General features: G+C 33.3%; 1 protein-coding gene across 1 annotated transcript; it reads right to left on the bottom strand.

Moving 5' to 3' along the window:
* Positions 1-1105: 1105 nt before the first annotated feature.
* Positions 1106-25861, bottom strand: LOC114278862 (LEAF RUST 10 DISEASE-RESISTANCE LOCUS RECEPTOR-LIKE PROTEIN KINASE-like 2.1). The gene is made up of 4 exons (XM_082883951.1): positions 24844-25861; positions 18943-18966; positions 3072-3098; positions 1106-2387 (listed from the first exon to the last, which is right to left on the bottom strand). Exons 1-4 carry the CDS (start codon positions 25601-25603, stop codon positions 1279-1281), a joined length of 1920 nt encoding a protein of 639 aa, XP_082740077.1. The 5' UTR covers positions 25604-25861; the 3' UTR covers positions 1106-1278.
* Between the last annotated feature and the right edge of the window lie 733 nt (positions 25862-26594).

Consider the following 26594-nt stretch of genomic DNA (forward strand, 5'->3'; position numbering starts at 1 on the left):
AATTATTATATTTAACAAATCAAAACACAACATAAATACTTTATCACATAGAATGTTCATGGAATTATTCGAGTGAAAAGCAGAATGAAAAAAATAAGAAAGTGGGGTGAAAATATAACATTCATCAACTTGGGGGCCAATACACATGCACATATGGAAATGGATATAAAGAAGTAGTAGTATACACAAAGCAATTGAACCAAGGCAGGGGAGCCATAGCCGCTTACTGAAGTATGACTTATAGGATGAGGTGGGCACTAGTTCTATATAAAACAAGGCACCCACGTGGGTGAAATATATGTTTTTATTTATGGGTTAATTGCTTGCTGGAGTTGATACTTAGTGATTATCTAAGAGATACTGACTTGATCGTCGAAGTGCCCTCCCGATTGAGAACAACAGGATAAGTTATTATGTTCCTTGTTTCAGGTTGTGGATTCCATCTAGTGTATGTGCTCTTCGGCTTTGTTCATAGAATCTTTGGAGGAGGATTCGATTTGGTTGTGTGATCAAATTTTGACACACAATATTGTTATTTTTTTCCAGAAACTTACTACTTCGGATTGAAGTGTAGTTGATAATTTAGTTATCTTTTACATGAGCCTAATTCAAGCTACTTCGAGTAAATGGCATTGCAGGTTAAGCTGTTTGCTTATCTTATACATTGTCTATACACATTTGAAATAAGAGTTTGAGAAACTATATCCAAAGCTCATGTGCTGTCATATGGTGTCAAAGCAATATCCCTACAAAATAACAAATAATAAAACATAAAAAACCCACATGTATCACAGAATAGAAATGGAAAAGCCCCATTCTTACCTAATTTGTATGTACAATCTTTCACGAGAATCATGTGGCAGTGATTTTTATTTTTATCTTTCATAATTAAAATGTCTCTTCACGAGTTCTTTGTTTTAAAGTGATTGGGCCAACATATCAATCATATCATTCTATATAAAATATGCATTTTTTTTTTTTGGGGGGGGGGGGGTGTGTGAACATTATAACTCATAGAATCTTCGCAAAAATGTGACGAATGTAAATGTAACTAAGAAAGTCTTCAAGCAATTGAAATGCAACACAAGGAGAGACATCTCAACCATATAACAAGTTTTCACACAAATTTATTTCAATGAGGCATAGTTGTCCAATCATGTGTTGGAATAAGACTACCTCAATTATACGAGGGAGATGTTAGAATTCCCTGCTAAAACATAATTTTTTATATGAAACAACTTGAGGTGCAACACATCCACAGTGATGGAATTTATGCGATCACAAGGAGGATAGCATAGGCAACTCTGCAAGATCCATGTCCATTTCATGATCTTCAACTGGCATCGCTTGTGGACACAAAGAAGGCTTGGGAGGCATTTGCAAGAGTTCAACATTCCCTTCAAGCATCTCTACAACTTTGTTCATTGAAGGACGGTCACTGGGATTCATTTGTATGCACCATAAAGCAACTATTATCATTTTCTTTACCATCACTCTTTCCTTCTCGGTGGTCTCACCCATTTCTATGTTCCTCCCTTCTCTAGATTGGTCGTAGACCCACGAAGGAAAGTAAATTTGGCTTGCATGATCTGCAAAGACATTCAAATTTCTCCTCCTGCCAGCCATTTCCATCAGTAACATTCCAAAACTATAAACATCAGCTTTATATGAAATGCCTCCAATGTTCTTATAGAATAACTCCGGAGCCATGTAGCCCATTGTTCCTCTTGCTGCAGTCAGTGACACAATGCTATCATTTATTGGATACAATTTTGCGAGCCCAAAATCAGAAAGTTTTGGAGTGAAATTCTCGTCAAGAAGAATGTTATGAGGCTTGATGTCAAAATGTAAGATCTGGATGTCACAACCTCGATGCAAATATTCAATCCCACGAGCCACTCCAAGAGAAATCTCGTACATTTGCGTGCAACTTAGGTGGACATTTCCTTCTTGAGAAAAAATGTATTTTTCAAGAGACCCATTAGGCATGAACTCATATACTAGAGCGCGCTTAGATCTCTCTACACAAAAACCAATTAGCCTGACCACATTAATGTGATGAATCCTTCCGATAGTGGCAACTTCATTGATAAAGTCTTGCCCATTAGCTTTGGATTTATCCAATATCTTTATTGCTGCAGGATGGCCACTTCGAAGCATTCCTTTATACACACAACCATAGCCTCCTTCACCCAACTTATCCTTGAAACCTTTAGTCATTTTTTTAATGTCCAAGTAAGAGTACATAATAGGCATGAGATTATTCTGACTTCGAAGAAAATCCTCAATGTTGTCGAACATAGACAAATGCCTTCTCCTAAACTTATAGATTAAAAACACAAACATAAATGCCATCCCAAATAAAGCTCTTCCTGCGAGGCCTAGTACTGTATGAGAAAATTGGAAGTCAGAACCTGCTTTAGGTTGGACGAAGGAGGCCATATTGAATTTGGCGTAAGTTCTTTATACTAAGGATTAATTAATGTTCATTTGAACACAGAAAGAAGTGAGTGAATCCCAAAAGTGACAAAATTTAAGAATTGTTCGGTAATTTTTTACTATTTTGGATAAATTATAAATACGACTTTTCAGATTTGTTTAAAATATAAATTGTTTCTTATAATTTTAAAAATTACATTTCGTTTTTTCAAATTTCTAATTGCATGACAAATGACCTATTTTATTAATAAATTATTAAGTCAATTAACAATTTTTAATGAAGACATAAATATATTTCAATTAACAATTCTAGTAATTTTATTGTTATATAGAAAAGTAATTAGAAAATTTTATTTTTTCGATTAATTTTATTAAATAAATTTTATTGATAAGGAGATATTTATAATTTCTAAAATCGCAGGACCAATCTGCCTAGTATTTTTGTGTCTCTTGGTCTCTCCTATGGTTCAACGTAAATTTAAAAAGATTTAAAGTGAGCTAAATGATCTTCTGTTAATTTCATGTATTTTATTTAGAAAGATTTATAATATTTTTATTCATTTATATATATATATATATATATATTGTTACCATAAATAAATTTTGAGGGAGAGTGATATAGATCTCCGTACCTGTGTAGGAAAGCAAGTTGACTAGCGCTGCAAGATAAAAAGAAAAATGTTAGGAACATCAAGCGATTTATTAATATTTTCATCAAATATGCCATATGCTTGTGGGTTCTATCATTACTCAGATAAAAATAATGATATTTATATGAAGATTTGAGTTATCAGAGGCAGTGACAGAGAGAAATGAAAGAGTGCCCAATATAATTAACAAGGGTTAGGCTAATTTGAGGGGCTGTGAGGTTTCTTACGGTCCCATTTTGATAATATCAATCGTTTATTTTATAATGTTATTTATATATTATTATATAAAAAAATTAAGTCAATATGAAAATTACAACTTTTTTATTTTTATTTTATCTTATTGTGTTTGTCTCCACAAAAAATACATAATCTATTTTAAAAAACATATTTGTCATTTATTTTTTTGAGACAAATTTAATAAAATGAAAAAATTATAATTCTCGGATCAACTTAATTTTTTCACGAATGATATAAACTAAAAACTCTACAAAATTAATAGTTCAAGTCATTAAAACGAAACTCGTACTTATTCCCATGGCCCCTCAAGTCAAGTTTCAATTTGAAACTTGAGAAAAATGTAACCTAATTTACAAAGTGTGTTTATATATTAATGCAATGAAACCTCCTTGAACTTTTGGAGGAAAACAAAAAACAAAAAACAAAAAACAAAACAAACAAAACCAGCAACACATTTTCTTCTTATATTAAATTGGAGTTTTTTTACCCCCCCAAAAAAATAAAAATAAGTAAAATTAAAAGAAAGCATAAATTTAAATTTTGTATGATTAATTGTTTTGTTATTAATTAGATTTGAAACTATAAAATAACAACACCATATTTTTATATATTTGAATTAGATTGTAATGATTTCTTTATAATCTAATCTATCTTAACTAAATTTAATATACAATTGGGTAAATTATAAATACACCCCTGAGGTTGATGAAAATACGAACTACCTCCCATGGTTATGAAAATTGCATCCCATTCCTTCAGGTTTTTAATCGCATAACTAATTAATGATTCATTTTATGAATAATTCATTAAGTTAGTTAATAGTTTTTAATGATGTTAAAAATATATTTCAATTAACAATTCTAGTAATTTTATTATTGTATAAAAGTGTACTTGAGAATTTCCTTTTTTCTATTAATTATGTTAAATAAAAATTTCTAAAAATGAAATATTTATAATTCCTAGAATCACAAGAGACAATTTGTATCTTAAGTAAAGCTCAAGAGGTATATTTGTAATTTACCATATATAATTTTAGTGAGTATAGCAAACCTTGTAGGGATGAACTCCCTTCCATAACTTCATCTCTCCATACCCCCCTCATGGGCCCTAATTTATACCCACATCCATCATCTGAACCATTTATTTCGTAGACCCCACAATAAAAGTTATTTATGAAAAAGATTAATTTCATCGAATGTGTATAAACATAAGAACAAATCAAATTTTATTTTGTAAAATGAACAACAAATATGATTGTAAATTTAAACTAGTCATTTTATAAAACGAAATGCGATTTGTTCCCGTATTTATAGTTATCCAATAAAACTGATTTTTTACATGGATAACCATTACCGTGAGGCTTACTAAGTAAATAGTTCGAATCATTTGTGTGTGCCGAATTTGTTGGCTCCATAATTAAACCATCTAGTTAGAAGGTGACTTGTGGCAAGTAAGGGTAATTATGTAGATGCCCAAGCCATTAAAGAACCCGGCCTCTTAAGCAAATTTCGTGAACAACAGATGCAAGTTCTAGCAGTTGAAAGGTAGTTATTCAACATGTGAACAACACAAGGAAATAAGTTATCGAGACGGTTAGCGGTTTTGCACACACAAAGAGAAGAATTGATCTTAAGAAGTAGCTACAAGAAAAGAGATCATGGTAAGGAAAAGCAGCTCAATTGCTTCAAAGGCCAAAAGAAGATTATAAATAGATAAAAGCAAAGATGAAAAGGCCCCCCGAACAAATCCAGACTCTACGGCTTTGTCATTTCTTTTATCTTTAAATTTTAGCATTGCACTTACTTTTCATAGGACTAGAATAAAGTAACTCTTGTATTTTCAGAATTTGACCTTCAATGATGCCCTTACTAAAGGTAACATTTTGTAATTGCATTATTCAATTAATCAATTACATTTTCTATTTAGTCTCTTCCTCTCATTCTGTTTCGAATTCAAGTAATATTGCATTGGTTCTTAATAAAACACAACCAATAACATCCTCTTCATTAAGGCTAAAAGAATCTAATCACAATTGCCTAATAAGTAAATTGACTTATAAATTCTACAAGGGTTTTTCCGATCCTTACTGGTAGGAGAAAATTACATATTTATCTTTCGAAGTGTCAAAATAGCCAACATATAGTTTTTTGGCACATCCAATGGGACACTTTTTGTGTTGAAATATGGTAAGAACATGACGCCAAGAAGAAGAACATGTAGATAATGATGTTGATGTTGATATTGAGGTACAAGAAGAGGGTCTTTTGGCCTCGAAGAGAAGAAGTAGCAGACCCTCCCTCTACTTCTAGCCAACAAGAAAATGGCCAAGTACGTGTAGAAGAGAATCCTTATCCAAGGATTAAGACACAACCTCAACATATTGGCCAACCACAAGGTCAATCTTATGAAAAAGCACCTTTCCAAGGCCAAACACTTGGCCAAAGTAGTAGAATTAGAAGTGAACCACTATTATTTAGTCCTACCATGTCAAATGAACAGTGGATTGGAATAGTGTCCATGATAAGTCAAATAATGGCTACAACCTTTAGGAATTAGTCTCATTCTTTTGGTGCATCAATCATTCAAAAGATTGATAATAGGCTAGAAAATGTAGGTCTTATTCCAAATGATGGACATAAGAATCCTGTTCAAGTAATAACCCAACCTACACCATCTTTTACTAACAACTAAAGCAATGGTGACAATAAGGGAAGAACCACACAATCTTTTTATCAGCCTATTAGACCAGCTCCACCAATTGGTTTGGGGATTTATCATAGATTGTCTACTACTGAAGAGACAAATGTTGTACAAGTAGAGCCTCAGGTTACACCTTGAAGTGCACCTAGTAATCCTACCTATGGATATACACAAGCACGAATGAATAATACTACTAGAATGGTGTCAAATCTAGTTTTTGAACCTACACTCGAGGGGGTTGGCAGAGCCTTTTAGACCACCACATGTTGTTCTTAGGGAAGAAGATGTAATAGGATATGAACAACCACCAAACCCTACTGTGTACCACATGGATCGAATGACTGCATCTTTTGTTCAGCCAGTGCCAAATATGTAACCCCATGCTCATAGATAACAAATCTATCAAGGGTATGGCCAATAATAGATCCTAGTACCCAAGTGGTGGCCCAACCTATTATTCCAAATGCTATTCATACAAAACAATTGTTGAACATGCTGTAAGAAATATGTGGTCCTATGACTCGAGGGGTGCAAACATCAGTATACAGAAAACCTTACCCTGATTGGGTGGATAGGTTGCATGAGTTCCCAAAGGGCTATAAAGTCCCAAATTTCACTTTGTTTCGAGGGGATGGGAATCGATCAACTAGAGAACATATTGCTAGGTTCACAAGGCAAAGTGGGAAATATACAAATCATGATTACATGAAGCTTCGATTATTCCCTAGTTCATTAATTGGCCTAGTATTTGCTTGGTATATTATCTTACTTCTTGGTACTGTCCAAACTTGGCAACAGATGGAAGAAATGTTCTATGCCCAGTTCTTCCAAACTGAACCAGAAGTCTCAATAGATGACCTACCAATATTGAGCCAAAGACTAGATGAGAAGGCTGCCCAATTCATAGTTAGATTTAAAAGGGCTAGGAATAGGTGCAGGGTAGTCCTTCCAGAGCCTGAATTTGTTAGGTTGGCTCAGAATGGTCTAAAATTTACACATATGAAAAGAGTTTGATGCAATGGACTTCACATACCTAGTTAATTTAACGTATAAGGGGACTAGGTATGAAACTCTGTTAGAGGAAGAACAAAATATGAATAACTCTTCATATTGGACTTATTATAAAGATCCTAATTTGGAAATTAATGTTACAAAGATTGTAGGCAAATAACCATATACATGTGACACCTTAATTAAGAAGGAAACTACAATTGATCGTCAGTTTAAAAAGAAAAATTTTCATAGAACATATTTTTTTGATATTTCTAAAGTTGATGAAATATTTAATCATTTGTTGGCAACACAATTTTTAAAACTACTGAAAGGAGTGGTTATGCCCCTTTCAGATGAATTGAAGGGTAAAATATATTGTTAATGACATAATACTTGGTTTCATTTAACTAAACACTGTATTTTTTTCAAGACAGGATTTAAGAGCAGATCTGGGAAGGCAAGGCTGAGAAGGCAATGGGGATTGACAAAGATCTCTTTCTAGAGGTGCATGAAATGTAAGCCAATGTTGGGGTTCCAAATTCTATCATCCAGGCATTGGAATGAGGTTTGTATCTAGGAGAATTGGATGTCTTAGATGTCCAGATGAATGAAATAAAACAGGAGATAGCTTCAAAGGAACATAATCCATCTCAAAAATAAAAAGATGTTAGCATTTCAGATGGCCAGAAACAATTTGATTGCTCAGTAGCTGTATGTTCTTTAGAGACATCAACTGTACAAAGAATTTGTCCCAAATGCAGAGTCAGCTACAATGGATGGCTGGAGTCCCTGAGAAGGTTGAGAATAAAAGTAATAATTCAAGACATGTGGTTCGAACGTTTAGTGGCATGTAGGAACGAAACTATGCTCCATATTATCCGATGTCCTTTTATGAAAAGACATCTTCGACCAAAGGTAGGGGCACTAGAGGCTCATTCAAGAGTAGGAATCACAAAGATACAAGAGCAGACTTACTTTTCCAGTCTCATAGGGAAAGGAGTTTGAGAGAAGTCTAGAAGTTGGACCCTCGAAGACTAGCACTTCTAGCCCTACTCACATGCAAGTATACTCTTGGGTTCAAGGGTTGTCTAATTGGTTTGTTATGCAGACCAGACCCTAGGTCATTCCAGTGGAAGCTAAGAAAGATCAGAAACCAAAAATGGTAAGGCCACCTTCTGTTGTGCCTGACCAATGGGCGATGCTGAAGAACCCAAAGAGCAAGCAACTAGATTTGGTGCCTATCCTCTCCAGGTCTCAAAGGAGGAAAATTCATAGCAGGTGCTTGAAAGAACTCCAAGACTCTATCAAGGTAATACCTAGAAGAAGGGTTAGTAGAGAAAGAAGAATCGATAAGGAGCATGTAAAATATAATCGTGCTCAAGAGAAAAGAGAACAATTGGCTAGATTTTATGCTAAATTTAACAGCCATGGAAAATGCCAATCTTGTAAAAGTGATTATGAGTTTGAAGATTCAGTAATCTAAGTAGATGGTTTAGTTACAATGGAAGATGCGCTGTTCAAAACTATGATGGCAGAATAAATCAAGCCAGCGAAAATTAAGTTGGCTGATCCCATGGAAATATAGGGGGGCCAAAATTCTAAAAGCAGTTCACAACCTTCGAAGAGGTCAGGATCTCAGAATGAGCCAGTCTTGATCCAATTTGGCTCATTACCTACTGTGAACATAAACATGGTTTATGTCTTATCTTATATGTTTGAGGTTGATCTAAGACAACGAAGAAGCCCATCTATCGAGGAATGGGTGGACATAGGTGGTGATTCTTCTGCTACATAGACCGAAATGGTGGAAGAGATAGATTCTAATGGCTTAAAAGAGATGGAGGTCCAGGTAGCTACACCATGCTACCCTTTTGAGTACATCACTCTAAGCATGACTCAGCACATCAAACCTTTGTATATAAAGGCACATTTTGATGGAGTGTTGATGATCAGGGTGCTAGTAGACAATGGAGCAGTAGTTAATTTGTTGCCCAAAGCCTCCTTGAAGAAATTGGGTTTGAAGACTCCAAACATCTATATCAGGCTTCACAAGGGACAAACATATGGCCTAAGGTATCCTACCAGTTAACCTTAGCGTGGGATTTAGACACTGTATGGTAACCTTTTTCATGGTTGATAGCAAGGCAAAATACAATGCTTTACTAGGAAAAGATTGGCTTCACACCAATAAGTGTGTGCCATCATCCTTGCATAAAAGATCATAATAACTTTAGGTGATGGGGAAATAGAAAAAGTCTAGGCAAACCCTCAGCCATTCACTGCTCATGTAGACTTTGCAGAGGCAAAGTTGTATGATGATGGAGTGATGCCCTTGAGTGTGATAAAGACTTAGGAAGGGACAATATATAATGGGCCTAATAAAGAAGTGGCTTATCTCAAACAGAGGATTTGGGATGGTTTGGATGAGCTAGTATGCAACAAAGATGAGTCTAATGACTAGCTCTGAATCAGAAACAATGCAAAAGGCCATAACATTGGCCTTGAATAATGTATTAGCTTTAGATATTGAAGCCAGAATCCAAGAAGATGAGATTTTTTGGGCAGATTTTGTCCATGAGGATGAGGAAAGGCAATCAGAAGTTGAGATGTCAGAAGCATTGAAGGAGTCTGAAATAATGGAAAACTTGGAAATCAAGACTCAGTACCCCTTATAGAAAGTAAATCTGGGCATGGAATTCGCTTCAAATCCAACTTTTATTAGTGCTTGCTTAGACCCAATCTCTAAAGCTAGATTAATGGCTTTATTAAGGGAATATAAAGATTGCTTTGCTTGGGATTATAGTAAGTTACCTGGTCTAGATAGGCAGTTGTTGGTACTTATTATATGTATTATTTACAGCAGTTAGTGGAACATAGGCTTCTTATTAAGCCTAACTTTAAACTAGATAAGTAGAAACCTCAAAGAATGAGCCCATAAGTGACTCTTAAAGTCAAAAAGGAAATTTCTAGATTGCTGAAAGTTGGATTCATCAGGATAGCCAAGTATGTAGAATGGTTGTCTAATATTGTTCCATTGGTAAAAAAAAATGAAAAGATGAGGATCAGCATTGACTTTTGAAACCTGAATTTAGCAACTCCTAAAGGCGAGTATCTAATGCCAGTGGTGGATTTACTTGTGGATAGATCAACTGGTCATACTATTTTTTCTACGATGGATAGCCATTCTGGGTATAATCAGATCTGCATAGCTAAAGAAGATGTCCACAAAATAGCTTTTAGGTGTCTAGAGAATTCAAAACCTTAGAATAGGTAAAAATACCTTTTGGGTTGAAGAATGCTAGTGCAACTTATCAAAGGGCCATGAATACAATCTTTCATGACCTAGTGGGGTGGTTTCTGGAGTTTTATATTGATGACATCATTCCTAGTCATTCGAAGATCATTTAACTCATTTAGAAGTATCATTCAAAAGAATGGCGCATTACCAATACAAGCTTAACCCTCTGAAACATGCTTTTGGAGTGTCAGCTGGTAATTTTCTAAGATATATTGTCCATAGAAGAGGAATCCAGATTGACATGGATAAAGCTAAGGCCATAATTGAAGCAAAACCACCAAAAGTAAGAAGGAATTGTAATAATTCCTTGGACAACTTAATTTTTTTAGAAGATTTATTTCTAATATTGTTGGGAAAACTAAAGTTTTTTCTTCTTTGTTGAAGCTCAAAGATTATGAGAGTTTTAGGTGGAATGCAGAGCACCAGGCCATATTCGAAGCCATTAAGAGTTATTTGCCTAAGCCTCCTGTGTGGATGCCTCCAATGGAAGACAAGCCCCTGAAGTTGTACATTACAGCAGAAGAAGAATCAATTGGAGTCTTATTGGCCCAAGATAATGAATATGGCAAAGAGCAAACAATTTATTACCTTAGCAAGTTTTTGAATTCTTGTGAATGTAAATACTCAGCCATTGAGAAATTATGTTTAATCTTGTATTTTGCTACAATAAAGTTGAGATACTATATTTTAACAAGAGTTATGCATGTTGTAACATCTACTGATTTGATTAAATACATGTTAATAAGACCCATCTTAAGTGGTAATATTGGTAAATAAGTCTGAGCTTTATGAGAAGTTTTCCTTGAATATGTTCCCTATAAATCAATAAAAGGGTAAACTTTGACAAATTTTCTAACTGACCCTCCATGCCAAGAAGAACAGAAAAGCTCAAATGATTCAAATATGGCTAACATTGTGCCTTGGAAATTGTGGTTTGATGGTTCCAAAGCCAATGGCTTGGTTGGGGTTAGAATTTTAATTGAATCTCCAACAGGAGTACAAACCAAGCATGGTTTTAGAATAGATAAGCCAAATTGTTCTAATTACCAAATTGAGTATGAAGCTTTGGTTTCGGAGTTAGAACTTTTAATAGGCTTAAAAGCTGAAACATTTGAGGTATTTGGAGATTCCTAGTTGGTTGTAAACTAGTTAAATGGTATTTTTAAATGCCAAAATGATGGTCTATTACCTTATTATGTAACAGCTTTATACTTAAGTTTTCATTTCAAGGACATGGTGATATCACACATCCCTAGATTTATGAACGAACAAGCTAATGAAGTGGCTCAAATAGTATCGAATTACAGGAAACGAGATGAACATGAACTGGATACATCTTAGATTTCTTTTAAAAAGAGGCTTTTGTTCTTAAAAGATAAAGGGATAGTAGTAGAAGCTTAGTCAATTGATGTACCAGAAAATGATTGGAGACATCCAGTTATCCAATATTTGACAAGTCTAGATGTAGAGGCAAGTAGAGCTGTCAAACTAAGGTCAGTAAAATTCATCTTATATGATAACAACCTTTACAAAAGAGGAGCAGATGGACTATTACTAGAATGTTTGGGGTCTAAGGAGGCTAGAATAGTAATGGTTGAGGTTCATGAGGGTATTTGTGGAGTTCACCAGTCAGGAGTCAAAATGAGATGGTTACTAAGAAAACATTTGTACTACTACCCAAGTACACTCAAAGATTGTATTGAGCATACAAAAGGTTGTCAAGCATGCCAAAAACATTGGATGATAAGACATGTTCTAGTAGATGAAATGCATTCAGTGATCAAGCCTTGGCCTTTTAGAGGTTGAGCAATGAATATAATTGGAAAGATTCATCCTCCATTTTTGAAGCATCATTGCTTCATTCTAGTAGCCACAGAGTATTTTATGAAGTGGGTCAAAGCAAAGCCATATAAATCCATAGATCAAACTGAGGTAATCAGCTTCATTAAAGATCTAATGTATAAGTTTGGTATTCCCCAAACTATTACTGTTGATAATGAAACAGTATTCGAGTGTGGTTTAGTGAATGTTTTTGTTGAAGAACTTGGTATAAGCATAATTACACTCAGTCTAATGGACAAGCTTAGTCATCAAACAAGACAATCAAAAAAGGAATTCAGAAGATGATAGAAGACAATCCCGGAGAGTGTCATAATATACTTTTAGAAGTCTTGTGGGCATACAGAATATCTAAAAGTTCTAGCACTGGGGTTAATCCATTTGCCTTAGTATATGGACATGATGGTGTGCTCCCAATGGATATTAATGTTAAATTTTTAAGAGTTAAAGCACAAGATTGTTTTGACAAGGATCTTTATTGTCAAAACATGTGCATGAAATTAGAAGATCTTGATGAAGCCAAAATTTTGGCTTTGAACAAAATTATAATCCAAAAGTAAAAGGATACAAGATGCTATCACAAGAGGGTGTATCATCAAAGCTTCGATGAGGGAGACCTAGTATGGAAAACCATATAACCTCTTGGCATCAAAAATCACAAATTTGGTAAATGATCACTTAATTGGGAAAGACCATTTTAGATTCATAAAGTACTTCCAAATGAGACTTATTATTTAAGGAACCTTAATGGTTTTATACATCTGAGAAAAATCAATGGCGAATTCTTAAAATTATATTTTCTAACTGTTTGGGAAACCTCATGTGATAAAGAATCAAATCTTAACAAAAGATAAGCACAAAGCAAGCATAACAAAGACCAAAGTTGCTAAAAGTAAAATTTTCATTAATTAGATGAAGATTTTATAGAGGCCATAGTTGGGTTCAAAATGATGTGCATTGTTTGAGTTGTTCCTGTACAATCATCTTCCTACTATCAAAAGAAGGAAGTAGATCAAGTGCCTTATACATATCAGTCCTAAGGAGCCCTAGATTGGTGCTAAAGGCCTATATTTTCTCATAGGTTGTGGCCAATGCTACATTGACCTCTGTTAGCTCTTCCTCTAAGGCCTTTTTCTTCATAAGAAGTGCCTTTTGCTGGGTAGATGCATCTGCATATTCAGATATGAGAGAAATAACTCTAGCTTGAGTAGTGCTAACAAGAGTTTGGTCTTGTGTAAGTTGTTGTTGAGAATTCAAAGCTAACTCTTACAACTGAGGATAAAAGTCTAAGGAGATCATGGCCTTCAAGAGCACATTATGCAAAGGGAATTTATGGTGAAACAAGGACTGGCAGCATAAATTAAACCCTCGTTTGAAGATTGGATTCTTTAAAGCTAGTAAGGGAAGTCTTGAGAAGCGTTCCACCTTAATACTCAAGTGTTGAGGGGATGGGGCATTATCAGGAATAAAATGGCTGATGAAAAAGTCTGCCAGTAGAAGAGGGTTAGTTTCAACAGACAATAACAAAGGAATAGGTGTAGCTGTCATGATTTGTTAAAGCTCTTGCTCAAATGCCATTAACTCAGGCCTCGTTTGGCAAGAGGCTATTTTAGCCAATTAGCCAAAAAGTTACTAAATTAGCCAAAAAGCTAACAACCCATACCAAAAAGTCAAAGATTCTCTTTTCTTTCTACTTTTTGCACATCTTTTCGTAATTAGCCAAAAAGTCATCCCAAACATACAAGTTTTTTTTACCTACCTTTTTAGCCAAATAGCCAAAAAGTTACTAAATTAGCCTGTTCCCAAACGAGGCCTCAGACCCTAACATTTCCATAGCTTCACTATTGCTAGCTTGAGGTTTTATGCTCTCCTCCATTGTTGTTTGATTCTATGCTTGAGGTGCAGAAGTGCTGTTAGAAGGTATGGAACTTGGTAAGATTTTTGATTGAGAAGTCTCAACCATAGTAGCCTCTGATAGAAGGATGCTCTCTACTATTCTTCGAACCAGGGAATCAAGTGAAGAAGAATTGAAAGGTTTAGTTTGGCTCAAGGTATCAACAACACGTGGAGGAATTACTGGGGTAGAGGTTTGAGAAACAATAGGAGATGAGACAGGAAAGACTGCTTGCAGAGGTGTAATTGGGACATGTTGTTCAGTAGTATCCTTTGGTAAGTCCTCTTTTGCTTCCTCTTCACTAACAATCTAGGGTTTGTAGGGATACACAACCCTGCTTCAGCGAGTAAAAGGGATAGCGCAAGGATCAACCCATTCCAAGAGATGACGATGAATCTTGAAACGAATGAAAGGTGTTGAACATGACTCTCAAAGTGTCCTAACCAGTAGCAATGCTGGTTGAGGAAGAAGATGTGGGTGCGTCCCATCCCAAAGAAGAGGATTGCAAAGTAAGAGGGAAAGAGGAAGCAATTTGTGTTTGGATAGTATAATGTTCTGGTTGAAGGATATGAGAAGGAGAGCCAAAATGAACAACCTTAAGATGCGAACCCAACTCTAGAGACGTTGGGTAGTTGGAAAGAATAGTTGCATTAGCACTGCAAAAATCTACATCATCCTGAACCTTGTTAGACATTTGATCAAGACCAGCAATAGTTCGAAGCCTCTGAAGATAAATGTTTTAGGCAAAGATCGATAGTCAAAGGTTGATGATTCTAAGTCTCTACGATTATTTGGTCTTAAATACAAAAATTCAGAAGTGCAAGCCAAAAGATCATGGTAGGAGAGAACATTTATAAAGGAAGCTAAACTTAAGTAAGTGGAGGTTGTGGAGAAAATAAAGCACCAGAAGTTAGAACCACTAGTGTAACCCATATTGCTTACACTAGTGCAGAGGGTAATGTTGGCGCCATAATTAAATCATCATGTTAGAAGGTGACATTTGGCAAGCAAGGGTAATTATGCAGATGCCCAAGTCATTAACGAAACCCACCTTTGACGCAACTCACGTGAGTAGTGGATGTGAGTTTGGGCAGCTGAAAGGTAGTTATTCAACACGTGAAGAGCATAAGGGAAAGAAGTTATCAAGACAACAGTTATTAGTGGTTTTGCATGCATAAAGAGAAGAAGTGACCCTAAGAAATAGCTACAAAAAAGGAGATAATGGTAAGGAAAAGCAGCTTAACTACTTCGCAGGGCAAAAGAAGGATATAAATATATGAAAGCAAAGATGAAAATGTCCCCAGAATAAATCCAAGCTCTACGTCTTTGTCGTTTCATTTATCTTTAAATTTCAGCATTGCACTTACTTTTCATAGAAGTAGATTAAAGTAACTCTTGTATTCGAAGTTGTCCTTACTAAAGGTAACATTTTATAATTGCATTATTCAATTAATCAATTACATTTTCTGTTCAGTCTCTCCCTCCCATTCTATTTTGAATTCAAGTTATATTGCATTGGTTCTTACTAAAATACAACCTGTAAAGTCTCTTGATTGAGGCTAAAAAAACCTAATCATAATCGCCTGACAAGTAAATTAAATTGGCTTATAACTTCTGTTAGGACTTTTCAGATCATTGTTGGCACGTGACAATTACATTTTTATCCTTTGAAGTGTCAAAATAGCCAATAGGATTAGAGCCAACAAGAAGAATATGAAGAGCTATGGATAGATGAAATATGGTGGGGAGCTAATTCCAACTTAGAATTTTAGTACTAGATTAATGCTTTAAAAGGAAGCACCAAGCTATGAAGGATAGTGGGCGCTATAAGATGAGATGGTGGGATCTAAAGGGGATAAATTATAAATATTTAAGAATAGAATGGATGAAGAAGGTTCTTGGGATTTGAAAGATGATGCTAACACTATGTGGAACTCGCTGGCCAATTATATAAGGAGAATCTCAAGGGAAGTCCTTGGAGAGTCAAAAGCAAAGGGACCCAACTCTAAGGAAACTTTATGGTGGAGGGATGAGGTTCAAGAGGTAGTAAAGACGAAAAAAAGTGCTTTAAAAAGTGGCAGAAAGATAGAACTGAATAAAATCTTAAGAGCTACAGATTGGCTAATAAGGAGATCTAAAAAGTAGTGAGAGAGACTAAATTGAAAGCCTATGATGACCTACAAACTAGAATTGATAGTAAGTAAGGAGAAAAGAGAATATAGAAACTTGCTACGATAAAAGAGAGGAAAACAAGATATTTTAATCAGGTTAAGTACATCAAGAGTGAGAAGTCTAAGATGTTGGTAAAGGATGAAGAGATTAAAGAGATGTGGAAGAACTATGTTGAGAAGTTGTTAAATGAGGAACATGGAGGAGGTCAAAAGGGGAGGAAGTAATCAGTAATAAGGAAAATCAAGATTATATTCTATCGCATAATTAGGAATTTTGAAGTGAAGATTGTACTTAAGAAGATGAAATCAAATAAGGCTCTAGAACTCGATGATATCCCTATTGAAGTTTGGAAATATTTGGGTAAGAAGGGGGTTGCTTGGTTGACTATGCTATTTAGTAATATTTTGTTGACTAGGAAAATGCTAGAGGAGTGGATGATGAGTATTTTAGTGCCAATCTATAAGAATAAAGGAGATGTTTAGAATTACAACAACTATAAAGGAATTAAGTTGATATGTCATATAATGAAAGTATGGGAGATTGATAGAATGCCAATTACGAAATATAATAGAGCTGTTAGAGAATCAATTTAGATTTATACCCGATAGGTTAACAATGGAAGTGATCTATCTTTTGAGAAGAGTAATAGAGAAGTATAGAAAGAAGAAAAGAGATATTCATATGGTTTTTATTGATCTTGAGAAAGCATATAATAGGGTGCTTCGAGATATAATCTAGTGGATGTTAGAGAAGAAAGGGGTGACAAAAGGCCACATTGATGTGATTAGGGACATGTATGAAGGTGTGGAGACAACTATTAGATCATCGGTTAAAATTTTCAATCACTGTGGAGTTACATCAAGGATCAACCTTAAGTCTTTATCTTTTTACTTTAGTTATGAATGAGTTGACGAAAAATATTCAAAATGATGTGCCATGGTGTATGCTTTTTGCAGATGATATCATGTTAGTGAATGAGACTAGAAAATGAGTTAACACTAAGTTGAAGACATGGAGAGAAGGACTTGAATCTAAAGTATTTAGGATAAGCAGAATTAAAACAGAGTATATGGAATGTAATTTTAGTAATAGTAACAATGAAAACAGAGGAGAAGTGAAGATTGAGAACCAAGAGCTACCTAAGAGTGAACCTTTTCGTTATTTATAATCAATTACCAAAACGGCTGGGGATATTGGAGCATATGTAGTCCATCAAATTAAGGTGAGGTGACTTAAGTAGAGGAGTGCGTTTGGGGTACTGTGCGATAAACAAGTACCCACTAGATTAGAAGGGAAATTCTATAAAACGGCTATTAGACCAGCGATGTTGTATGTGATAAAATGTTGGGAAACTAAGAAACAACGTGTAGATAAGATGAGTGTGCCTGAGATAAGTATGCTAAGGTGGCTGTGTGGCAAGAATAGAAAATACAGAATTAGGAATAAGTATATTCATGAATGAGTACGAGTAGCAGTGATAGAAGATAAGCGGAGAGAGAATAGATTGAGATGGTTCAGTCATATACAATAGAGACCAACAGAGGCAGTAATGAAGAGGCGCGATACATTGACGGTAGAGGGAAGTGTTAGGAGAAGGGCAAACCTAGATTGACATGGACTAGTATAGTAAATAGAGATATGAATCTCCTTGGTTTGGCTAACCAAATGGCCTTTGATAGAGTCGAGTAGAGAAGAAAGATTCATGTAGCCGACCCGATTTGATAGGACTTAAGGCTTGGTTTGGTATTTGAATAAAGAGCTTTGTCTTAAAGGTTGGTTATGGTGAAGAAAAAAAAAAAAAGGTTAACACTTTCTGAGATTTGCTTAAAATACGAATTGTTTTCTGTGGGTTTGAAAATTACATTCCACTCTTTCAAATTCTAATTCATAATGAGTGACGCTTTTTATTAATAAATTATTAAGTCAATTAATAGTTTTTAATGAAAAAGATATATTTTAATTAACAATTTCAGTAATTTTATTATTGTATAGGGGAGTAATTAGAAATTTTATTTCTTCTATTATTTATGTTAAATAAAAAATTCTGATAATGAGGTATTTGTAATTTCAAAACTGTAGGAATATTCTATACTTTAAGTAAATCTTATGAAGTGTTTATAATTTCAAAAATGTTTGATCTACTAAATTTTCCTCTGCTGAAATTGCTTGAATGAATCGACCGGGTAAAAATGAATATCCTACATGTAAGATACTCATTGGGTAATTCAGACAGAGGAAAATTTAGTGGATGTAGCGGTACTGTTGTAATTTTCCCTAAAAAAAACTAATACTCTATGTGGTTCATTGGGATGAGAGAGAATTGTATGAAATGGTGATTACTTAAGTTTTTTTGGGGGGAATTAATTAATAGTGGAGCAGAGAAAAAAAAAAAAATACAAAGACATAGAGGGTGCAAATGAATCTGTGATGAGGTACAAATGAAAAGTTGCACCCCTCCATATTTATTTGTGTAATTTCTTTTTTTTATATGTCTAGTGATAAGTAATTTTCCCAAGGATTTTTATGAAATGACAATTCCTTTAAAATGATATAAAATGATTCTATTTGTAATATTTCTCATTATTATTTCATTCCACTCAAACATATCAATAATTATTTTAATAAAATCATCACTATATTCCAATTCATTTAAGTAAACCAAACCCTAGCTAAGAGCTAAGAACGTTTCTGATATGAATGGATGAAGGAAGAATACTTACATAAAGCGATCCTCCACATGTAGCCTGCATTATTTTAAAGGAAAAAAAAATTGTCAGCCAACAAAAAGCATTACTCCTCGCAGTCATATGTATCTTAAAATCTTTAATAATTAATATTAGGGTAAATTAACCGATCTCTCGTCAGATTTAAAGAAAATATAATAAATTTCATAATTTTAATAAATTATATTGAGTTTTTTTAAAAAAATTTAATTTATATAACACTTAACTTCAATTTCATTAATAATTTGTTAGTTATATGAATGAAAAAAAAAATAATATTGTCTTCTATTTTACATAAAAATATATATTTTAAGTTATTTATTTTTATATTTTTGCACTATTGTATTAGTTTTGGTTCATTTAACCTTATTAAAAGGAGTCAGGGTAATTATATTAAAATTATTAGACTTACTTTATTTTTATCAAACATCAAGGGAGGTTAGTGTAATTTACCCTTAATGTTAAAATTAATTTTAACATGTTATATAGCTAAATGTTTTATCTTGGAAAGTTTTTTTAAATGGTGGAATTATCGTATATTATATTTTCTTATAAAATAACAAATATAAATATTATTTTGTAAGTTGTATTAAGAAAGATGTAAACAGAAATTTTTTTACGAATCTTACGAGAGAATTTTGCAATAATACAATTTGACAAGAAGAATGACAAACTAATAGAGATGATTTTTTTAAGAGATTTTGCTAAATTCTAATTTCAACAATTACTTTAGGACATTTTTAAAAAATAATGAATTAAACATCATGCCCCACATACTATAATAATGAATCAGGGTGGAATTTGAAAATTATTGACAAATTATAAAATACACCCCAAACTTTGATTATTGTTACAAATAAGACACCATGGTTTTCATTTATTCAAATTACAGTTTGAATCTTAAAAACTTTTAAATTGGTCCAATTCAAACTATCCATCTATCTTGATTTAAAGGCAATAACAAAGAAGGATGATTTTGTCAATTTATTCACCACAAACATATACAGTATGCATATATTACGGATGCTTCTATTTTCACATCTCATTCTTTCTTTGTTCACACATTTAATGATATTTTATTTTATTATAATTTTGTCCTAAGATAAAATTACCAAAATGTCCTTATCTTTACCAAAATCCTAACTTCCTTCTAAACCTAACCCTAGCCGCCGCCACCACGAACCACCATTGCTGCAACTTTGCCTCCTTGAAATCCCCATTGCCATGAGTTTCCTACCATTGCAAACTACGTAGCCCCTCTGCGGTACCCTCGTAACCACCACTCTTCATCCTGTCAAAATCATAGTCGCAACTTCTCTCACTATGAAACGCTAGTTGCTGGCTATCACTCTTTATTTCAAAACCCTAGTCGTGCAATCTCTCTCTTTGAGAATCTCTCTATATCGTGGTCGCTAGAGTGTGGATAGGATTGGTGTGTTGTAGGTGAAGGAGTTACAAGAAGGAAGGGTCGTAGGAAGGGTATCGAAGAGAATTTGGTAGGAGCGGAGGTGCAAAGAGGGTCGTTGGGGACGGTTGAGGAGGGCCACCAGAGATGGTAGTAGCAGTGGATGTGAGATAGGAGGCTCGCGATGGTGGCCAGAGTTCGTCGTGGTTCATGGTGGTAGCGAGTGGTAGTTAGGGTTAGGTTGGGTTTGAAGGAGTTAGAGGTATTTTTTTACAAGAAAGGATGTCTACTGAGCAAAATTTGATATTTGAAAATCATTAATTGTGTGCCTTGTAAAGAGATGTGTAATGAAAGGGTTTAGTATGTGGAAATAGAATTACCTATATATTATACTAACAGTTGGCACATGTAATGCTTGCGCAATTCAAATAAATAAAATAAAAATAAATTACTTATTATGTGTTGTGTGTTGGTCAATTGGTAAGAATCTTCTTCATCAAACATTAGGTCTAAGGGTTCAAGTCTCACTTCTTCCTTTTATCTATTTTTTTTTTTTAATTGGAAAAATAGCCACTTGATAAAAGGAGATAAGAAACTTCAAGAAACAAAGTGATTTGTTCACTAATATAACTAGCGGGCGCCACACGAAATGCATATGTAATTCAAATAAGAATAAAAATAAATGATAACAAACTAATATTATAAGACAAATGTTGCCTAAGTGGTAAGAATCTTTTTTGTTAAAAATAAGGTCTTGGGTTTATTCTTTGTCCATCTCTTTGAATAATCTTTTTGTTTTAAAATAGAAAAATCAGTCATGTAGTATGAGAAGAAGAAAAGGCTTCACGATACCACTAAGGTTGTTGCTTAAGATATATTGTATAGATTATAGGAAAAAGCCAATGGTGTCATGTGCACCTTACCACAAATTAACATAACTTTATTAAAAAATTTCGTAACATCAATCCTAGAATGTTGAATCTAGCCACAAATTGACATAACAAAAATATCGTAATCAAACCACAAACTTCTGTAATATCAACTATAAAATTGTGAATATTTTGTTATATTATTTATGGTGAAGTTACACATTTTATGATTGATGTTACAAAATTTTATAACAAAACTATGTCAATTTATAATAGAATACGTATAGTCTGCACTCTTGAAGGGGTTGCACACTGTAGCCTTTCCCTAGATATAAATATCCACCATCACCTCCTTTATTGCTCTCAACATGATCTCACACTAGGAGAGACAACACAAACTATCCCCACCGTCTCCCACCGCCTTTGCCATACCCAGTATCTCTTCCATTTCCCTACCTTTCTTGCCACCACCAATGCCTCCCCTATCATTCCCCACCTTCGCCCCTAGTTTTGATTGTAGAAATAGTTCTCTATTACGTGGATTTGGAGCATAGTTTGTTTTAATTCAGAATGTGGAATCCATGTTGAGTTGCAAGATATCGATAAACTATCTCTGATTTGAATATGAAGATCTTAGAAGAGGAATAAGTTGAATCAGCACAATATACAATTTACAACTCTTACATATCGGTTTATTGGTGCACTGACGCGGTGTTTGATTGGGGAATTTAGAGAAGAAAAGAGAAAAAGTATGTAAAATTAGGTGAAATATAGGTATATTTTATTTAAATTTCACCTATATTTTTCCTTTCTCTTTTCAAATTCATCTCAAAATTTCCCAACCAAACACTGTATAAGTGTATGTAAATATGAGTTGAGATGTGTAGTAGATGGCAGTTTGGGGAATGGGAAGATCTTAGAAAAGGAATAAATTGAATCAGTACATTAAATTGTTTACAACTCTTAAATATCGGCTTATTATATGCAAATGTGATGGATAATATGTGGCTGTGGAGGAAGGGAAATGGAAGGAGGGTTGTGGGTAAGGGGAAGGAAAGGGAGGGACTAATACAGTTTAGTTTAAGTGTATGGTGGTACTGAGATGGATGGTTAAGATGGTTATTAAGGGTTGACGGTTATTTGGTATCGTTAAGGTAAAATCTTGATTCACATTAATATTGTATTTAAATTATAAAGTTGGTTAGGAATTTAAAAACAAAATAGAAAGAGGTGAGAGAAAATAAAATATAACCTGATTTTTTTTTTTTTCATTTTTCTCGCTTTTTCTTTTTACTTTTAAATTTTTGTCCACATCTATCAATAAAAAAAAAACCTAAGTTGAAATAAAAAATGAGAGAATGCCACATGCTTTGCAAAAAAATTCCTGTGTTAGACAAGTTATAAGCAGGGTCGATGAATGGGTGGGATTAAGAGTAATTTAACACATCAAAGTTTAAATAGAAAAAAAATTAAAGAATCATGAAAAAGCCACATGCTTTTGCCACATGCTTTACAAAAACCAGTTTTTTTTTTTTTTTTTTTTTTTTTTTTGAGGTCAAACTAAATAAAGGATTTTTTATTTGGACAAAAACAGGTTTCCTAATTCCAGTCTTCTAACAGTGAGGGGGCCAGATTCATATCAAAATACTCTTATACAATAATGTAACATAGAAGAGAAATCCTATGTGTGTATCTCTTTAGGTACATATCATATGTATTTTATTTAAAAATATATAATTTTATTATAAAATGTGCAATATTATTACAAATTGACATAATAAAATATCTAAAATTTTATAATTGATATTGCAAAAATTTATGATTTGATTATGACATTTTTTGTTACGCTAATTTATAGCGAGATTACACATTTTGTAGTTATTATTATTAAATTTTGTAATAAAATTACATATTTTGTCGAAGCTGCATATGGTGTCATAGCATTTCCCAGCATCAATATAGCACTGTTTTTAGTTTTTGAATTGTTTAACAGCTTAGAATTTTTTTCTGCTTGGTTTTGAGTTTTTAAAAATAACTTTTTGAGTTTTCAATTCGTATCTTTGTATTTTTAATATTTTAATCAAATTTTTTTTTAAAATTTTTAGATCCACTTAATCTTAATATACTTAAAAAGTAAAAAATTTATATGAAAATCTTTAAAAAAATTTATTGAATACAACAAAATACAAAAATGTATTGTGTTTGGTAAATTTTTTATTTTTTAAAAAATCACAAATACTATAATTTTTAAGAATATTTAGATTAGGTATATTTAAAAAATAAAAAAATTGGATAAAGTCTCGTTTGGGAACCCTCCCTTTTAGCCAAAAAGTCAAAAAGTTACTAAATTAGTCAAAAAGCCAGCAACTCATACCAAAAAGTCAAAGATTCTCTTTTCTGTCTACTTTTTGCACATCTTTTCGTAAAAAGCCAAAAAACCATCCCAAACATACTAGTTTTTTTTGGCTCATATTTTAGCCAAATATTCAAAAAGTTACTAAATTAACCTGTTCCCAAACGAGGCCAAAATATTAAAAAAATTCACTAAAAAAAAAAAAAAAAAAAACTAAATTTTGTAAAAAGCGGACTCAATTTTCTAAAACCAAACATGATTTTAACATATATCTTCGTTTTTGATGAAGTTGAATTTTTGGAATTCTCTCTGAGATCTTTTGTTTGCGAATAAAAAAAAAAAAATTAATTAATGAATATTCATTGTATTGACCATTACCCAAAACAGTAAAATTTCACTTTTTTCAAATATTAAAGTTTTCACTTGAGGCTAAAAATCGCAAAATGGAAAGCCAATCCCAAAAAATAAAAGAACATGGTTCACTTTCTATGTCTCAAGATGATAATTGATTGATATCAACTAATCATTATCTTGACACATGTTTAAAAAATGTGTTTAAAAAATAAACTTGAATAATATTTTTCAAAGTAAAATGATGCCTTATTTTATGTCTAAGACTAAAAATTTCAAATTGAGGCCCGCAAAATGACAAAATTGAAATTGATGTTTTCAAACAATTAAAATTTTCTATTCTAAAAAGGTGAAATTCAAATTGAATGCTAAAATTTTAAAATTGAGGGCAAAAAATCGTCTTTTTATTTTTATTTTTATTTTTATTTTTTTAGATAGTAACACACAATTTCCTAATAGTAAACTTTATAATTTGATTTATATATAATTTTAGATTAATGATTCATCCACTAAATTTGTTTAGTCTGAATTTGGGTTAAATAAATTCGGTGGATGTAACGGTGTTGATAATTTTAAATCAAGGCCATTTTTTTAATTTTATTTTTACAAGTTGATTGCTTAAATTAACTTGATCTATATCTATCCAAAGTCAACTTTAATTTTTCTTCACATTGACTATGCTATTTGCAAATATGGTGATCCTGGTTTGTTAGATTTTACCTTACATGAAACATGATGGTCGTGAAGCTATTTTAGAGAAATATTTTTCTCTGTTACAATGAAAAAAAAAACAAAAAACAAAAAACAAAGAAAAGAAAAAGAAATGGAAAAAGGAATATTTTTATTTGTTCATATTATTAGCGAATGAAGAAATTGAATCGGAATTCAGGGTTTGAAGTATTAAAAAAAATCTTACGCACAACGAAAGGTCGACCTATGCGGTAGACAGTTTCTGAAGTAGTAGCTGCCGAAGTAGGAGCCGTAGTAGCTGTTAAAGTAAAGCTCAAATCCATAAGCCATGGCATCGTGGACGGCCAAGAAGGAAATGTTCCCACGATTTTCACTCCTCATCGACAACAGCGGCTGTGCAATCGGAACCATCATCTCCACTGTACACAAATCCGCCACATCTGACACGTTCAAGTCACCCAACGCAACGTACAAATATTGCCCTTTTACAGAGTCCGAAGAATTTCCTCCTCCTTTGCTACAAATATTGTGTATGTAGAGGGGAGACTTCACTGGGTTCTCACAATTCATGAACACTACTACTAGAGGTCTATCATATGCGTACCTCAAACGATATGGATATTGAAAGGTGTTGCCATAGGTCAAAGAGTGAAGAGGAAGAGAGGAGCAATCGTCCTTCTGTATGCCCACATCCACAAGTCTGATTGTCTGCTTGTCGTGGTTGATCTCCTCCACGTAGTATTTTCCAGAGAATGAGTATAATACTGTGCGATTATTCTTGCACTCCAATTCATACGCCTCGTCTCCGCAGTCTTTTGGATCGCCTTTCAATCTAAAGGGATTGGTGATGTTATTATTTCCACACGAAGAAGCGTCACAGTGGTGGTGACTTTTCCTAGCATAGCGATTTACAGAAAACAGGACGACAACAGCAACAACAACAACAACAAGGGCTGTGCACCCTGCCAAGAGAATCTTTCCCCCAAACATGGAGACTCTCAGAGAGAGAGAGAGAGAGAGAGGGGGATTCCAGTATACAGTATACAGACATCAAATTATATAAATCACACGTGTTCCACGACAATTAGACCAAGTTTGATTGTGCGGTCTCAATTAGATTGATAGTATTTTTAAGATATTTTTAGTATTATTAATTCTTGTAGAATATGCATATTGTATTTTGTATTTGGATTGACTCATCATTAGGATGAGAGATTGATAATCTTACCCATTTTGCAATTAACAGTTTAAAAATCTCTCGTTTAGTCTTTCATTTTGTATCACATTCTCTTGAAATTCTGTAGTCCATCATTTACACAATATTTGATTGGGAGATTTGAGAAGGAATTTAAAAAATAAAAGAAAAAATGAGTGTGAAACTAGGTAAAATATAAGTATACTAGCATATACCCGTGCCTGAAGGCACGGTATAAGTAATATTAAGATTAGAATATAATTGTAATCCTAACACTATTTAAATTTATTTTTTAATTTGATAAAATCACAAATTTATTATAAAATTTTAGAGTTCTCACAAAACTCCTCACAAAAATTCGTTTTTGCTTATATAATATATAACTAGATAAATAGATGTGCCTAACATATATACAATTTCTATGGGCATACATACAATACTACTTTTACTTATATAATTATATGGAAATTGTATGTATGCCCGTAATGTCCTAGTGTATTACGGGCACACATACATTGTATGAAAATATGTGTAAAATATATTGAACAAAAATGAAAAGATAAAAAATAAATAAACAAGTAGATAGAAAAATAAAAACATGAGAAAATAAAAAAAATAAAAAGAAAAGAGAGAGGAATGCGAGATCATGGGATCATGAAAGGAGTGATATGAGAAAAGGAAAAAGTAAGAGACAGAGAAGCAGGAAAGTAGAAAATGTATATGTAGAACATTTTTTGAAAAATATATCTTAGCCATTGCTTTATAATTTGAACAGATTTGAGCCAT

This window comes from Camellia sinensis, chromosome 1 (genome assembly GCF_055761805.1).
Source record: "Camellia sinensis isolate YWXY chromosome 1, ASM5576180v1, whole genome shotgun sequence".
NCBI classification, from domain to species: Eukaryota; Viridiplantae; Streptophyta; class Magnoliopsida; order Ericales; family Theaceae; genus Camellia; species Camellia sinensis.

What these genes read in the sequence shown, in the direction of transcription:
- LOC114278862 (XM_082883951.1), bottom strand. Translation starts at nt 25,603, where the DNA reads ATGTTTGGGGGAAAGATTCTCTTGGCAGGGTGCACAGCCCTTGTTGTT. An exon ending in GCATAGGTCGACCTTTCGTT is followed by an intron (nt 18,967 to 24,843) that starts GTGCGTAAGATT and finishes AAAATAATGCAG; the next exon opens with GCTACATGTGGAGGATCGCT. An exon ending in CATGTGGAGGATCGCTTTAT is followed by an intron (nt 3,099 to 18,942) that starts GTAAGTATTCTT and finishes TTTATCTTGCAG; the next exon opens with CGCTAGTCAACTTGCTTTCC.